The sequence below is a fragment of the Oryctolagus cuniculus genome, chromosome 9 (assembly GCF_964237555.1).
Source record: "Oryctolagus cuniculus chromosome 9, mOryCun1.1, whole genome shotgun sequence".
Classification (NCBI taxonomy): Eukaryota; Metazoa; Chordata; class Mammalia; order Lagomorpha; family Leporidae; genus Oryctolagus; species Oryctolagus cuniculus.
This window is the reverse complement of record NC_091440.1, coordinates 136,511,634-136,529,527: the sequence shown is the minus strand read 5'-3', so window position 1 is coordinate 136,529,527 and position 17,894 is coordinate 136,511,634. Positions and strand designations below refer to the sequence as shown.

The window sequence follows — 17,894 nt, the reverse complement described above, 5'->3', positions numbered from 1 at the left end:
GGGCGCTGGTTCGAGACCTGGCTGCTCCACTTCTGATCCAGCTCTCTGCCATGGCCTGGGAAAGCAGGTCAAAGATGGACTAAGTCCTTTGATCCCTGCACCCGCGTGGGAGACCCGCAAGAAGCTGCCAGCTCCTGGCTTTGGATGGGCTCAGCTCTGGCCATTGCAGCCATTTGGGGAGTGAATCAGCTGATGGAAGACCTTCCTCTCTCTGTCTCTCTCTCTCTATAATTCTGCCTTTCAAATAAATAAATCTTTTAAAATACATATACAGTGCAAAAGAATAATTTAATTTAATTGTGTTGAATCTGAAAAGACTCATCCAAACACACACGGATTTTTGGTTGCGATTAAACTACAAATTTGCTTTTATTCTCAAAGGATAGACAACCTTTAAGGAAGACTTTTAAAAAAAAAGTACTTATTTAATTTCAAAAGTCAGAGTTGAGAAAGAGACAAGGAGCCTGTGCCACAGTGAATGGCTTAACGCACTATGCCACACCACCATCCCCAAGGAAGACTTTAAAGCCAAAACAATTACTTCTCACTGTGAAAATATAAAAACCAAACAGTGACTTAAATACTAACTTATTACTGCATATTGGGTGATGCAATGGCCAGCAAGGAATAAAAGAGTAATGGCTTCTTACAGGATAGATAGGAAAGGCCATTTTCCTTCCAAAGTTATCCAATTGCACTGCAGATGATTTTTCTTATACATGAAACTTCTAGACCATGAACAACAACTACATTCAAATACTAGCTAGAAAATACGACTTTCAGAATATCATTAACTCCCCTCTTAAATACAGATAATAAATAAATGTAGTCTAAAAAAAACAAAGAGGCTGGTACAGTGGCGTAGAGGGTAAAGCCTGCCACCTCCAGCCTCAGCATCCTTATAGGTAGTAGCTCAAGTTTCGGCTGCTCCACTTCTTTTTTTTTTTTTTTTTTTTGACAGGCAGAGTGGACAGTGAGAGAGAGAGACAGAGAGAAAGGTCTTCCTTTGCCGTTGGTTCACCCTCCAATGGCCGCCGCGGCCAGCGCGCTGCGGCCGGCGCACCGCGCTGATCCGATGGCAGGAGCCAGGAGCCAGGTGCTTTTCCTGGTCTCCCATGGGGTGCAGGGCCCAAGCACCTGGGCCATCCTCCACTGCACTCCCTGGCCACAGCAGAGGGCTGGCCTGGAAGAGGGGCAACCGGGACAGAATCCGGCGCCCCGACCGGGACTAGAACCCGGTGTGCCGGCGCCGCTAGGCGGAGGATTAGCCTAGTGAGCCGCGGCGCCGGCCTCGGCTGCTCCACTTCTGAACCAGCTCCCTGCCAATGCACCTGAAAAAGTAGCAGAAAATGGACCAAATGCTTGGGCTCGTGCATCCATGTGGGAGCCCCAAAAGAAGCTCCTAGCTCTTGGTTTCAGATCAGCCCAGCTCCGGCCATTGCGGCCGTCTAGGGAGGGAACCAGCAAATGGAAGATCCCTCTAATTTCTGTCTCTCTCTCTCATAACTCTGCCTTTCAAATAAATAAATAAAACCTAAATTTAAAAAAATAACTGAAACCAAGTCCTACAGGCAAAACATACAAAAGATATTACTAAATCTGACTTCTGAGTCTAATGGCGTTGTACACTCAACACTTAGAGAAGGAGGTATGTTTCTCTGTCATACACACATTACAATTAAAGTTGGCAGCTAAGACTTCATCAGGAACACACAGTAAACAACGGCTTATTCAGTGAAGCATGCCACAAGCATCAGACCGAGACCAGCATTGTGGAAACAGAGGACGCCTCCACCTCCTCACACTTCACACTGCACAGATGTAGTAGTCAAGGAAATTAAACAAAAGAAAGCAACTAGAGGTATAAAAATTTAAAAAGAAAAAGTAAAATAATTCCCCTCATTTGCAGATGACATGCTAGTATACATGGAAAACTGAAAAGAAGTTAAAATTAATAGAAACACCAGGGACTGGCACTGTGGCATAGTGGGTAAGGCCGCCACCTGCAGTGCCAGCATCCCATATGGAAGCCGGTTCAAATCCTGGCTGCTCTGCTTCCAATCTAGCTCTCTGCTATGGCCTGGGAAAGCAGTAGACGACGGCCCAAATGCGTAGGAGACCCAGAAAAAAGTTCCTGGCTCCTATTTGGCCCAGCTCCAGCTGTTGTGGCCATTTGGGGAGTGAACCAGTGGATTTAAGACCTTCTCTGCCTCTGCCTCCCTCTCTTTAACTCCGCCTTTCAAATAAATAAATAAATCTTTTTTAAAAAAATAGAAACACAAACAATTCAGTAAGCCAGCATGTTAGAGAATATAAAAAAATTAGCTGCCATATAAATAAGCAATAACCAACTCGAAGATACAAAAGAAAACTAAATTTCCAAAAGCCACAAAAATGATAATCTCCTTAAAAATAAACTTAAGAAATGTCCAAACCCTATCTAAGGGAATTAAGTCCCTTGCATGATCCAAAAAGATGCGAAGAGGGAAGCATTTGCTTTAGCAGTTAGGATGCTCGTGTCCTACACTGAAGTACCTGGGTTCAATACTTGGCTCTACTTCCCATCCAGCTTCTAGCTAATGCAGACCCTGGGAAGCCAACACGTGATGGCTCAAGTAGGTGGGTCGCTATCACCCTAATGCGACACCTGGATGGAGTTTCCAGCTCTGGGCTTCAGTGAGTCAACCAGTGAACAGGAGATCATGTGTGCATGCTCCTCCCCCCAACTCTTGTTCTCAAACAAACAAACAAACAAACATTTTTAGGAAGAGCTGAAATGTAAAGACTTTTTGGATAGACCAACTCAGTATCAAGATATCAGTTCTCCAGTTTATAAATTTAATGCAACCTCCATAAAAGACCATAGAAGACCTTTTCCTGGAACTAGAATAAAATGTATTAAAGATCACATGGAAAAACAACACAAAATGGGCTGGAGCTGTGATGCAGCAGGTTGAAGTCCCAGCCTGCAATCCCAAATGGACACTGGTTCAAGTCTCAGCTGCTCCACTTCCAAGCCAGCTCCCTGCTAATATGCATGGGAAAGCAGTGGAAGATGGCCCAAGTACTGGAGCTCCTGTCACCTATGCAGGAGACCTTGCTTCAGCACGACCCAGCCCCAAAGTCTGTTGTCATCAGGCAAATGAACCAGCCGCCAAAAGATGGATCTCTCTCTGTATCTCCCTCTCTGTAACTCTGTCAAATAAACCTTGTTTTTTTCATTTTAAGAAGGGGAATTAAACACACACACACACACACACACACACTCTCAGAATAATCAGAAACTAGGGAAAGATGCATAGGTAGGAACAGAGTGGACAAGAAGGGAAAAATAGACAGTGATCCCAAGGGCACTTTTTCTTAAATCTTGGTTTCACAATCTTACTCAATGAACAAGGGTGGGGGTCAACACAAAAGTGAACACCAATGGAAAAAAAAACACAAACTTTATTGTAATCCACAAGAATGCCCTACATAAAAATTACCCAATCACTGAGAATTTCTGGGCCTGGTACTTTAACAATGTATCTTCACTCTAACCACAAAAACACCTGCAAACAAATCTGCAGCTCCATTTAGTAGGTTATTGTTTGCAGCTATACGGGTGTAACAATGGGGAGCATCCCGTAAGCACTGCAGATCTAGAGAGAAGAGTCCGTGTGCTGTTCTAGGGAACCAGGGTTTTCACCGAGGTGAAGAGACATAAAATGGAAGAAGGCAAGATGGAACTTGAATGGAACTGTGTTTACACACCACTTCAGTAACTTTAATACATAAAATATTTCCTAGTTCTCTCCTCCTTCAAAAAGAAACTGGAAGAAACTATAACCCAATAATAAAGCGCATACCTATCACCCAGATCTTGGTTTCTACAAACCATTCTTCAAGCAGCCGATTCCACAGCTTGGTATGAAAAACACAGTTTGACCCTGGAAGGTTTTCTGACCCTGGAAGGTTTTCTGACCCCGGGGTCAAAAAGCAGTAAAGAGTAGAGGTGGACACGTGACACAGAGGTTAAGACACACTTTGGGATGCCCACATCCCACATCAGGGTGCCTGGGGTTGAGTACCCATTCCACTTTCGATTCAGCTTCCTGCTTATGTGCACCCTGTGAGGCAGCAGGTAACAACTGAGCACTTGGGTCCCTGCCACCCGTTGGGGGAAAACCACCCTAAACGCCTGACTCCTGGCTTTACTTGGCCCAGCCTCAGCTGATGCAACAATCTTGGCAGTAAACCAGAGGGAAGACGATCTCCATCTATATATCTTTCTCTGTGCCTTTCAAGTGAATAAAAATAAATAACATATTTTAAAAACAGATAAGAAATTAAGAAAGCAATGAAGAGTTAAAAAATAAAGAGAACATGCTAAAAACACAAAGGAGAAAGCTTGAAAGGAGCTCCCTGGCCAAATTTAAGCAAACAAAATGTGTAACAGTAACATATTTTAACTCATTAAAGTAAAAATCTAACAGAATGAATATAGTTGGGCTGGCACCGCGGCTCAATAGGCTAATCCTCCACCTAGTGGCGCCAGCACACCGGGTTCTAGTCCCGGTCGGGGCACCGGATTCTGTCCCGGTTGCCCCTCTTCCAGGCCAGCTCTCTGCTGTGGCCCAGGAGGGCAGTGGAGGATGGCCCAAGTGCTTGGGCCCTGCACCCCATGGGAGACCAGGAGAAGCACTTGGCTCCTGCCTTCGGATCAGCGTGGTGCGCCGGCCGCGGCGGCCATTGGAGGGTGAACCAACGGCAAAAGGAAGACCTTTCTCTCTGTCTCTCTCTCTCTCACTGTCCACTCTGCCTGGCAAAAAAAAAAAAAAAAGTTCTCCTTCTGTAGACTGTCAATTAATATATGTAAAAGGAATGAAAGAACATAAGTATAATTAAATATATACATATATGTATATGTATATGTATATGTGTATATATATCAATAAAAACTGATTGAAGGAAAAATTACCAAAGAGGATTTAAAGTTATTGGCTAAAATGTCCATGGTAAACAACATAGTTACATGATCTCAAAGTTACATCCCCACAGGTTACTTCTTAATCACATGAGGAAAAAGAATCAGGAGGACATCACCTTAACCACAATTAACATCAGCAGTCCAGGGAACAATATGACATCACTTGCCTCTTGTCAAAATTGCATACCCTGAATCTAATCCCAAAAACCTATCAGACAAATGCAAATGTTATACTACATTTGGCCTTTACTCTTCCAAATGGTAACATCACAATAGGCACAGAAAGGCTGAAGAACCGGGGATAGGTTTGTATATTAGATAATTCAACTATATCCAATTTAAGTTTCCTGAATTTGTTAACATTAGACAGTGTTTTTATTCTAAAGTAACATATTCATATAAATAAGAGTAAAGAATTTTTTATCTGCAATATGATTAAACAGTAGAATAAAACATGGGCATGCATGCACCATCATATATAAAATATACATAGAAAATGTGGGAAAATAGTACTTGGTAGATGTACATGAAATATAAACAAAAGTTTACACACACACGCAAACACACACACAAAACAGAGCAACAAAAGTCTAGGAAAGAAAACTGGTCATCATTTCACTCTCAACTGTGCTATCCCCAAAAGCACATGAATTTTTTTACAATTAGATTGAAATACTATGCTGCAATGTGGAGTTATATAGAAAAATGACTAAGACATTCAAGTTGGACTCTGAAATGGTATCAACAAAAATGATTAGACTAAACAACGCTGCATGCACATTCGAAGTACAGGTAAGTCAGGAACCAACTACTGCTCAGGAAGACATAAGTTGTCCGATCTGAGCTCAAGGATACTAGAGATTCACTTAATTTATGAACCATTATAGAAAGTGTGACCAACCTGGGCATTAATACTGACAAATTTAAATTCAGCCCAATCTCCAAAGTACAAGTTAGGTATTCTCTGAACAGGGCACTCAGTGTCCTCTTTGCTCCATGTTGAAGAAAAATGTTCCTACCTAGTATATGTATGTTTCTATAAACATTTCACATATTTGGAAATGACTGCTGTACTAGCAGGAGAATGAAATAAAATTTCACCCCAAAATATTTCAGCATGAGACATCTTTGTTATATTTATATAATAAATATCTTGTGTATATTAACTAACCATGATGCACTATTAAGCACAATACTCAGGAGAAAAGACCAGAACTATAGACACTTGCCTTACTTAACAGTAAGATATACATATATCCAGATAACAGATTATTATACAACCTTCTGAAGTTTGCTTCATAAAAAGTGATTTTATAGTTTAGCCCCATTGTACAGCAATGGAAAAAAATTGTTTACTAATGGAAACACACTAAATCCACCTGGAACACAGATTATCCCTTAAAGATACTCAGCAACTATGGATAACAGGTTATGTATAATTCCTGGTAAGGTTAAAGCAGGTGGAAAGGCAGAGAATGGAAAACACAGTCTGGAAATATCTAACGCATCTCCTGACTGGGACTTACAGCCCACACTGAAGATTACAAATTGGATATAGGGGCCAGCGCTGTGGCTTAGTAGGTTAAGCCTCCGCCTGCAGTGCCAGCATTCCATATGGACACCAGTTCGTGTCCTGGCTGCTCCTCTGCCAATCCAGTTCTCTGCTATGGCCTGGGAAAGCAATGGAAGATGGCCCAATTGCTTGGGTCCCCGCACCTGCGTGGGAGACCCGGAAGAAGCTCCTGGTTCCTGGCTTCGGATAGGCCCAGGTCCAGCCACAGCAGCCATTTGGGGAGTTAGCCAGTGTATGGAAGATCTACCTGTCTCTCCCTCTCTTTAACTCTGACACACACATATATATGAGTATATATAGTTGGATATAACCTGAAGCCATTTTTTTAAAAGAGATACCACATGTGTACCCTGGAAGAAAACAGCTCAACCAGTATAGAGAAATTTTTTTAATTGTTATTTTTCAAAGATTAAATAACAGTATTTATTTCTTCTTTAATGTGAAATAAAAAAATTTAAAAATCTCACAAATAAAAATGCTTTGAAAAATAAAGACTGTATATTAAGCAAAACTGCTAATAATGTTTGTCTGATGTTCATTAAACAAAATAAATAATATTATTATTTTTAAAGAAATTCATACAAGTTAGCTCTCCTAAGCAATACTGGAATACACCAACAACATCTTCATAAACAGAACAAGTGCTGGGGATTGGTACGTGGTGCAGCAGTTAAGTGGCTTCCTCTGATGCTGGCTGCTCTACTTCTGAACCAACTCCCTCCTAATTACACCTTGGAAAGCAGCAGAAGATGGATGGCCCAAGTGCTTGGGCCCCTTCCAACCATGTGGTAGACCCAGAAGAAGCTCCTGGCTTGGGTCTCAGCCACTGAGACCATTTGGACAGCGAACTAGCCAATGAAGATCTCTCTCTCTCTTTCTAACCCCCCCCCCCCATAACTCTGCCTTTCAAATAAATAAGTCTTTAATGAAAACAAAGCACCATGGCATGGGGAGGGCATCTGTAAAGCAGTTACAGATGCTGTTTGAGACGCCCGCATCCCACACTGGAGTGCCTGAGTATGCGTCCCAGCTCTATTCCCGATTTCAGCTTCTTGTTAAAGAGAGAAAAAGGATTCAGAAAAATTGTTTTAAATGACATTCCATTTGGGAAGAATACTGTGAAATCTCACATTAAGGAAATTCTCCAATTATGAATAAACTGAAAGAGAATTTATTTTTAACTAATTTTTTAAAACCCAAATTCTGTAACTATACTTAGGAAAGGTCAGAATTTGGTAGCTACCCCGTTTTCTTAGCTGAAGTGCAACTCTGGAGTCCAGAGGTGAAGTATAGGGTGTGTCCAGCCTCTGTCTGGAGATGACAGGTGCAGCTGGAGCAGAAGTCTCTAGAGCACATATCACCCTAGCCAACACACTGATGCTAATGTTACACCAGTTACCTCAACAACTACATTGGTTTCTTTTTTTTCTTTTTTTTTTTTTAAGATTTATTTGAAAGTCAAAGTTAGAGAGAGAGAGAGAGGTCTTCCATCTGCTGGTTTACTCTCCTATTGGCCAAAATAGCAGGAGCTGAGCTGATCCGAAGTGAGGAGCCAGGAACCTCCTCCAGGTCTCCTACGCAGGTGCAGGGGAAAGATGACTTGGGTCATCTTCCCCTGCTTTCCCAGGCCACAGCAGAGAGATGCATGGGAAGTGGAACAGCCGGACTCGAACCAGACTCGAACCGGCGCCCACATGGGATGCCAGCACTGCAGGCGGCACTTTACCCACTATGCCACAGCACTGGCCCCTACAGTTTTCATTCTAATTCTCAGACCACCTGCTCTCTAACTTCAGTGAGCCTAAGAATCACCTGGAACACTCTTTTCAAATGCTTTTTCTGTGGATTTTCAGACTATTAGTAACTAAAACCAAAACCAACGCAAGCATCACTAAAAGGTGCCAACTAAACAATATATGAATCGTGACATGACGAAGAGCTCAGCAGTATCTATTAAGTATGCCTAAAACACTGAATTAGAATGTTATCAAGTTTTAAAGCTATCAGTTTCCAGGAATTAAATAACAAGGGATAGAGGCACAAATGAATTAACACTAGAAGGATCAACTGAACCCAGAATTTGGGACATTCTAAGTAGCAAATGACCCCATTACTTCTAACAAATCGATGCCATGATGGGAAAAGGAAAAGGGAACCGTTCAAGAGACTTCAGAAGTAAAAGAGCCAACCCATCAATGACGTACTCTACCTGGGTAACATGAAGTGGTACTGCAGCTCAGAGGCAGTTGTGCGGTCCGGCAATACTGACTGAGACATGACATAACACACACACACACACACACACACACACACACAGAAAAGTTCCCAAGCACAGGTGAAATCTCGTCATGTCTTCAGACAGACACATGGACGCTAGGCTACGTTTAAAGCACAATTCTTGGGAAACTTAATGAAACTCAGAGATAATGCGAGTGACAGTGTGCTCTAAACCACCTTTTTATTACAGGTATCTCAACAGTTTTATTTCCTACATGAATGTATTAGTACATTTTATGACTGGTCATCACACATGCATTTCTGTGCATTCATGAATAAACTGAACCAATATGCCTATTTCTTTGGCTCTACTGTAACTGAACTGTGTTAAATATTTAAATTCAAAAGCCAATAGTTTTGCTTTTCATATTTATTATGCTTGCAATGTCCAACCATTAGACAACTGAAGAGAATTTATCATTCTTAACATCTTCATTTTTAACTCCAGTAAAGTGTGGTCCTTAGACCAACAGCTACATCTATATAGTTTTCTCCCAAATACCAAAATTCATGATATGAATTTTCAGTTTTTAAAGTCACAGAACTGAAATAAATACAAAATTTTAGGACTATCATCGTATTTCAACAAAAACAATTACTATTTTACAACACAATCTGATAAATGATTCTGCCACAATTCTCTTCAGAGACTGATTTAGACAAACTTTAAAAAACAAACTTTCTAAAAAAATATTATGCTCAAAAAATGAAACCATCTACTTAGTGTAAGAGACAAGAGTGAGGCTGCTGGTTCAAATAAGAATCTTAAGACCAAACATTAAATAAAATTAACTGTAAATTCTTTTGTTGTAAACAATATCATGCCAATAAACAAACCACTGCCTGAGACTTATTATTCTTTGTCATGGTCCTATGTTTTCTGTTGTTTGTCTTGTGTCACATTACAGTTGAAGCAGCAGAAAAAACAGCGTCAGGACCTACAACGGCCTCCGTTTCCCCTCTGGACCAGTGAAGGTACTCGCTTCTCTCACAGGCTCGCCTTTCTTCTGCGACCACATACACTGCGGCAGTTCATCTTTCTTTTCCTGTCGTGAGCACCAGACACTCCTCATGTCACCGTGCTGGAACAACTATCCAACAAGTATTATGCACATAATTTTGCAGTTGTTGACAAAGACATGCAAATAAAAATTATTTACATCTGTATTTATATGTTGCTCTACAAATATACATATAATTGCCACTCATCATTTTCCTCATTATTTTTCCTATTTAAAATTTTTCTAAAAAAATAAAAATAAAAATAAAATTTCTTGTTTAACCCTTACTTCTTCTAGCTCAGTTTTCCAAAGTGTGCTCCAAAGAACTCAGATGTGTTTATCCAACATGAATTTTTTCACACTGTATACCTCTAGAAGAGTATTAAGGAAAAGTCTACATCATTGGCTACAAAGAGAGGTATTAAAATCACATTTCCCTAAATTATCTGGAGATCCACATGCGCATTAACAAAGTCTCTAAGAAGTCTTGTAATAAAGTAACCCAAGTTTAGCTGTATTGCTCAAATTCATTTGGGCTTTTTCAAGGAAATCTAACAACATTTCAGGAAATCCAGTGTTTCATGAAAGTACAAAATGGGAATTTCTAATCTAATTGACTCTGAATACCAAAGAGTGTAGTGATGAAGGCAGTGGGAGATCAAAGCAGCAGCAGCAGTGAGAATCCCCCCACCCCTACTCTGCTCTGCACACTGGTCCTATAATTCCCAATTTAGATAAAAGTCCTGCTACGATTAAACTTTCCTTGGTCCAGAAAGCGTCCACTAAGCAGTCTTCACAAAACAAAAAACCCTCATTAAGTATTATACCTAAAAACATGTATTGAGTACCTGTTCATTAACTAATGTACTTAAATTCCAAGGAATTAAAATATTTGTCCTTTGTTTTCCAATTTCTAATTTTCCTCAGTTGGAAAATATATAAGATCTATAGTAGTGACATCCTTTCCCATCAAAGACATCAGAGCGGATTCCACACATAATCAGCTATGAAAACACTACCACACAGCAGACACAGAATTTACAGAAGAGTGCTTCTGTTCACAAATAGAAACTTGCAGCTAAGAACTAAGGCAGAAAATTCAAATGCAAAAAAGCATATAAACATTTTGGCAGTTGCCAAGTTCTCAGTTTGTATCCTCAGGAAACCTGTAACCTCAGTGAACTAGCCATCTTGGAAAGCATTAGATTGATTTCTACTTGGGGCAAGTTTAAGCTGTGGAAACTACGGCTTGTAAGACACAACATTAACCTGGCTGGACTTTTACCATCAGTCTTTTCAACTGTCTTTACTTTCTACTCATCCTTTCAACTAGTCTGCACATCCATTAAAAATCTAACACAATATCAGAAAATATCAAAACCAGGCTTTGTTCTACACAGAGAATACAGTTTATAAAATAATATTCAGACCCAGTTTCTCTCTCAGTGTTCATTTTACACTTATTTTCCTATTCAGCTGTTTCATTAACACACGCATTGTACTACTTTACTTACTGATGTATCTCAATTTTGAAGAATCTCTTCACTTAACCTCAAGTAACTCATAAAAGACTTTGTCTCAAAACAACTGCTCTACACGGTGCCCACTAACTACACATACACAGCACATGCGTGCACTCTCTCTGCCCAACTGCTAAGTATAGAATCACCCGACTAGTATTATTTAAAGGAGGCCTTCACCACCAAGAAAAAAAAGTAAAATCACAACACAATTGAAAATTCGCTTTGTTGAGTGCAACTCTGCCCAACAGGTTTCTGACTACACTAACAGTAGGTCCATTAAAAAAATAATAATAACAGTAATCATTTACTATTACATTTCAGTGCCAGAAAACCACTAACATATACTTTTGTACCATACAGCTTGAGGGTCCAAGGTATTTCACCACCTTGCCAAAAACATCAAGTTATACAAAGGAAATATCAAGTTAACTTTGACCATCATTGTACTATGCGTGTCAGTGAAGGGAAACATTTTCCCACTAAGTATCTGAAATTTTTACCTAAATCTTCATACCAAAACTTCAAATTCTTAAACTAAGAGCAGCAAACTGTCCCCCAATCTTAGCACCAAATTGGCAGAAGTAAAAAACCATTGAGTAAATGTGGATCACATAGGATGCAGATATCCTAGGGCATAAATACAGCCACATGTAATTTCTAATTGTTTTAATTTCTTAAAATCATGTGTAATAAATTGAACTCATAATCAACTGATTAAACATTACTGAACATGTCGTGGACAACTTTTTTGTACAATTAATGATTACCCCTAAAGTCATTTTAATTTCTCCATCCACAAAATGTGGGAAATTATATCTTACCCCATCACGCTCATAGGGATATTCTAATAACAAACATTTGTAGAACCCACTGAGGTACATGTGACGAGAAAGGAACTAAATGACAATAAAGCAGATAAACATCATAGTTTGAAATACCAATTTCAAAGCAAATAATCAACTACATTTTCAATTAGAGATTTTAAAAAAGTTTTGTAGACAATCCACAACCTAAAAAATATGTAGGAGCTGGCACTGCGGCATACTGAGTTAAGCCTCCGCCTACCATCACCGGCATCCATATGGGCATACGTCCTGGACACTCCTCTTCCGATCCAGCTCACTGCTATGGCCTGGGAAAGCAGCAGAAGATGGCCGAAGTGCTTGGGCCCCTGCACCCACATGGGAGACCCAGAAGAAGCTCCTGGCTCCTGATCAGCCCAGGTCCGGCTGTTGTGGCCATATGGGGAGTGAACCAGCAGATGGAAAACCTTAGTCTCTGTCTTTCTCTCTCTAACTCTAGCTCTCAAAATAAATAAATAAAATATTTTTTTTTTAAAAATGTATGCTTGACATGGTCAAGCTAACTTCTGGCAGATCATCAAACTCAATTCTCTACATTAATAACTGTCGATATCAAAAAGAGCAGAAAACTGGGGCTGGCAGTGTGGCGCAGCAAGTTAAGCTGCCATTTGGGACACCCGCCAGTACCCTATATGAGCATGGAGTCCAGTCCAGGATGCTCTACTTCTGATTCAGCTCCCGAGTGATACACCTGGGAAACCAGTCCAGTCCTGACTGCTGGGGCCATCTGGGGAGTGAACCAGTGGACAGAATCTCTCTCTCTCTCTCTCCCTTTCTTTCCTCCCAACTATTTCACATAAGAAAAAAAATAAATCCTTAAAAAAAAAAAAAAAAAAAAAAAAACAACAACAAAACAGAAAGCTGTTAGAACATATACATGGAGAACATACTAGTCTGCTCGTCCTTATTTAAATGTCTACAGTATTATGCAGATATATCACAAACACTAGGCTAACAGTATTAATATAATAGTAAGACTACAGGAAAATGTGAGCAAATATTAAACTTCTAGAGTAAAGGAAGACTAACATATAATGACAGTCTTAGGACAAGTCAAATGAAAGAGCAGTTCAGATTATAAGTTACTCCACCTGTGATTTAAAAACACACTGTGTTACTTGGCTCATCAGAAGCCATGATACTCAATTTGCTGTTGCAAAGAGGTAACTTATCAAGTCTTTTGATCACTATGTCTTCCTAAGAAGAGGCACTCTTCTGGTTAAGTAACTGCTGTTAAAGCTTGGTATCCTGCCTGCCAGTGAAGACTTCTCAGCACAATGCATATCCCCCAACTGTGCAATATCACACCGCTGGGGAAGAAGTCTTTCAAGGTGGGTAGTACCCCATTTCTGACCAGCGTTATTTCTTTTGTATTTCTTGACAAGCCATGCAAATCTTCACATGGTCTTATTTTCCAACACAAAAGCTTCAACTCTTTTTCCTAGTAGCCTAGCTACAACCCTACAAAAACAAACCTGGAGAGTGGCATATGGAGGAAAAGCAAGTTTAGCTAAGGACATAATTCAAAACACAGCTTCTAATAAGGGCATTTAACCCAAATTGATCTGAGAACAATCTAAACACAAACAACAATGCAACGATATAGTTAAAAATAGTATCTATGATTAATGGATGGTATGATCCCAAGATAGAAATGACAAATGGAAAAACATTATTTATGGTTAACTTTTAGGAAAAAATGAACTGGTTATGCTAATATGTATGTAAATTCTTTGGAAAAATACACATCTCAGGAACCATACATATACACACAATACTCTTTGGATCTTAAATTTCAATTAACCAAAGAATCTACCAGACCACTACAACTTTAAAACACGTATTTTAAACACTCCAAATTCCAAATGGTTCAAACCATGATCACCATAAAGCCATAACAAGTATCAACATGTCTCTCTAAATATTGTTAAGTGGACATGAACAAGTGAATATCAGCATATATATGAATTCTCTATTTCTCTCTCCATTACTAAATCAGCTGCTTTGAGTTCACTTTGTTTTGCTGATTTAGACCTTTATTTTCAATGTATTCTGACACACAAGCCACCACAGATACAAGAGACAACAACTACCATACTTAATATCCCCCAGACTTCCTGTGTAACTCAAGAACTACTCCACAAAGTTCTATCAACTCTTCCTCCAGCTTCAAGCCCGAAGTCAACCTAGGACAGCCAACAGAAAGCACACCTGTGCAATTACTGTATTCCCTGCCTCAGAACGCTGCGGACAATACAGTCCAACTCCTGAGTGCATCTGAAGCAACAATAAAGGCAAAACTCAAATTATACAGAAGTTGTACTGCAAAAGGTGGCCATCCCTTTCACAAAACCAGTAAAATATAACAAATGGAAAGAACCTTTGAGCTTCAATCACAACCACCTCTGTAGGTAAGCCAATACGAAATACAAAAATGGACCTCATTGTAAGTTACTAGAGGAAAACTACCCCTGGCGAAAAATTGATTGGCAGAACGGTGAAATCAGAAAACATTTTTATCTAGACTGTATTGCACACATACTGAATAAAAAATTTACTGTCAAATAGGCAGTCACGGAAGAGCAAGGCAATCGAAGAAAATCTAGATCACACTATGTGGTTCCCAGTATTCCCATTTTCCTGATGATACGACTGCTGAGGAAATTCCAACAAAAAATAACTCCAGAACAATCCTGATCATCCAAAGTGAGACATGGTTTCCCTTCGGAGAAATATTCTCCTGAAAAACTACCCGGCGACAGGCTTCCATTCAGTAAGTTTTCTTTTCTTTTTTTCAATTCTGAAAATCGGAATTTAAGAAGCTGAAGGAGTTTCAAACCAGAAGAAATTGTCCCAAAGGTTACAAAGTTTCACTAACTATCCGAACTCCTATGCTAGGCATCCCCGGTGGATACCAGGCAATCAATAACAATGTCACAGCAGAGTGTTTATACCCAGGTAGGGTGCAGGCAACCTCAAGGGGCCTTAACCTGGGCCAGGGCAACTTCTGCTTCCTACAGCCTCTCTCCAAGGGTCGCCAATGGTCCTCAGACCGAAGACCTGCTCGGCGTGCAAGACCGGCTTTTTTGTCTGCCGAAACGCACCTCCAAGCCCGAGCACAGCCGCTCCTACTCACCGCAAGTAATACTGTTTCAGAGCAAAGGCAGCGTTCGAGCAACTTCTGGGAAAGTTGAACTCTTCCACAATCTCTCCCCACTGGTTCTTCTCAGAAACCTGCGAGGGCACAGGCACAGGCACAGGCGTCAGACGGTGCACGCCGGGGGGCTCGGCCGCCCCCGGCGCGGGGCAGGGCGCGGGGCTCGGGGGCGCGGGGGCTCCGGGGGCGCGGGCCGCCGGCGAACGGGCCCGGCGAGCCCCAGGTCCAGCAAGGCTTGTTTTGTTGGGGGGGGGGGGGGAGCGGTGGGTCTGTTTTGTTTTTGAAGCCCGGACAATAACCAATCGCAAAGTCCCTCTGTCGCCCCCTTTTAAACCTCTACGCGGTCCGTTTCCACGAAAAAAGAAAAGTTCAAAGGGGCCGGGGCGCGCGGGGCCGGGCCGGGGGCGGGCGCCGTGCTCCCGCGGCTCCGCCGCCTCCGTAGGCCCTTCTTTGCGGCCTACTCCGCCGCCTGCCTTGAAGCCTAAGATGGCTATTTGGAGACAGGTCCTGCTTTCTTTTGTTAGCCGTGCGATCCGCAGGCGGCGGGGCCGCGCCGAGCCCCGGCCGCCGGGACCATTTCGCGGCCGATTATCGATGCTAAACCTGCCCGCGCTAATTTTGAGTTGCACCAAACTGCTCCCGAGTCCGTCTCCGCCCGGGCGGCGCGGCGGCGGCGAAGGCGGCGGCGGCGGGGCTGCGCGGGGACCGGCGGCGCGGCGCGGCGCGGCGGGCTCGGCGGGCGAGGGAGGGGGCGGCGGCCGGCGCCCCCCGCACCCGCCCGCCCCCCGCACCGCCCGGGCCGCCGGCCGCCCGCACCGGGCCGGGCGCGGGCCGCCGCGGGCCGCGCTCCGCCGCCGCGCGAGCCAGCAGGCCGAAACAGCCGCCGCCGCCGCGCCCGCGCCCCTGCCCCCGGCCGCCCCCGGCGCCCGGCGCCCACCCGGGGTCAAAGGCGACTTTTCGGAGGAGGCCGGCGAGAGGGAGATACGAATTAAAACTTCCACTCACCTTCGCGAAGCCGCCCAAAGTAGTGACTCTGGTGTAGAGGCTGTGGAGATCCAGCTCCTTGCCGCCCACCGCAGGGATCTTCCGAAACGGCGACCTGCGGGGAGGGAGCCCGCACTTGTCAGCCGCCCGCCCGCCGCCCGCCGCCCGCCGCCGCCGCCCGCCGCCCGCCGCCGCCGCCCGAGCCGTCCTGCGCTCACCCTCGGCTGTGGTGGAACTGCCGCAGCTCGTCCAGGAAAGCCAGCCCCTTTCTCCGCTCGTCCGGAGGCGCCTTCCCCGTCGAGTTTGCCATGGCTCCCTCAAAGGCGGCCTCCAGACGCCCCGATGGCTGCCGAGAAGCGCCCCCCGCGCCCCGCGCTCCTACCACAGCCCGGAGCCCATTCCTCGGCGGCGGCGGCGGCGGGGCTCGGTCATGGGCCGGCGGCGGCGGCGGCGGCGGCGGCGGCGGCGGCGCAGGAGGGAGGGAGGGAGGGGGAGGAGGAGGAGGGGAGGGAGGGCGCGGGAGGCCGGGGCAGCGCGGCGAGGGAGGCAGGGGGGTTTCGAAAAAAGTTTAAAGAAATGGGAGCCAAACTAGAGGGGCAGCGGCTGCCGGGGCCGCGCGGAGCCGCGAGGCGAGCGCGGCCCCCACCCCTCGCCCGCCTCGGTCCCCGCGGCCCGGCTCCCGCCCGCCTCAGCGCCGCCGGCGCAGGCGGCTCGGCCCGGGGACGCGATCCAACATGGTGCCGCTGCCGGGGCGCGAGCGGCCGACGGGAGGCGAGGGCGGCCGCGCCGGCGGCGAGGGACAGGGCGGCCGCGGGCCCGCGAGTTCCAGCGGCCTCGGCGGCGGCGGCGGCGGCGGCGGGGCCGGGGCAGGCGGGGCCGGGGCGGGGAGGGGAGGTCTGTGTGGTGGTTTGTGGAGAGCGGGCTGACCGCGTGGGTTCCGGCCGCCGCTCCGCGGGGCCCCCGCACACATTCACGCGCGGCCCAGGCCGCGCGGCCGGGGCGTCCCCGGGCACAGGCACCGGCGGCCGCCGAGCCGCTGCGCGCCGCCCTGCCGCCTGCCGCCCGCCGCCCGCCGGCCTCCCTCTGCCGCCGCCGCCGCGCCGCCGCCACGGCCCGGCCGCCGCCGCACAGCGCCCCCCGAGGGCCGGCCGCGGCACTGCGCCCGGCTGCTCGCGGCCCGGCGGCTCCTCGCGGGGAACAATAGGCTCGGCTCGCCGGGCTTAGGGTTCATCTGCAATGTGCCGCACATTTCGCACGCACACAAAGCCGGCGGAAGGGGGGGCGGCGCGGCGAAACGGCCACTACCGGCTGTTCCGGGGTTAGGGGCGGAGGCGACGTCCGCGCGCCCGGCCCCGCGCTCGCCGCAGCCGCCCCGTTGGCTGCCGGCCGGCCGGCCCCTCGCCGCTCTGCGCCAGGGCTGCAGGGGCCCGGGTGACCGGCCGCGTCCTCCGCGCACCACGCGCGGACGAACGCCAGCCCAGAGGAGCCCCACGGCCGGGGGCTGCGGCCGCCTCGCCGAGGCCGCCGGCGCGCGCCCGGGGCTTGCG

At 45.4% G+C, this 17,894-nt stretch overlaps 1 protein-coding gene across 2 annotated transcripts in view; it reads right to left on the bottom strand.

The window, feature by feature from the left end:
* The window catches only part of ARID2 (AT-rich interaction domain 2), a 147,618-nt gene extending 130,811 nt beyond the window's left edge, over nucleotides 1-16,807 (bottom strand). For both annotated transcript variants that reach the window (XR_011379108.1, XM_051850994.2), the window contains exons 1-3: nucleotides 16,566-16,807; nucleotides 16,369-16,462; nucleotides 15,343-15,440 (exon numbers count right to left, since the gene is read on the bottom strand). Coding sequence is in view for 1 of the 2 variants with exons in the window: in XM_051850994.2 (XP_051706954.1) it covers nucleotides 15,343-15,440; nucleotides 16,369-16,462; nucleotides 16,566-16,657 (284 nt within the window). In the remaining variant the exon portion in view is untranslated. The remainder of the gene's footprint in view (nucleotides 1-15,342; nucleotides 15,441-16,368; nucleotides 16,463-16,565) is intronic.
* Nucleotides 16,808-17,894: the final 1,087 nt, after the last annotated feature.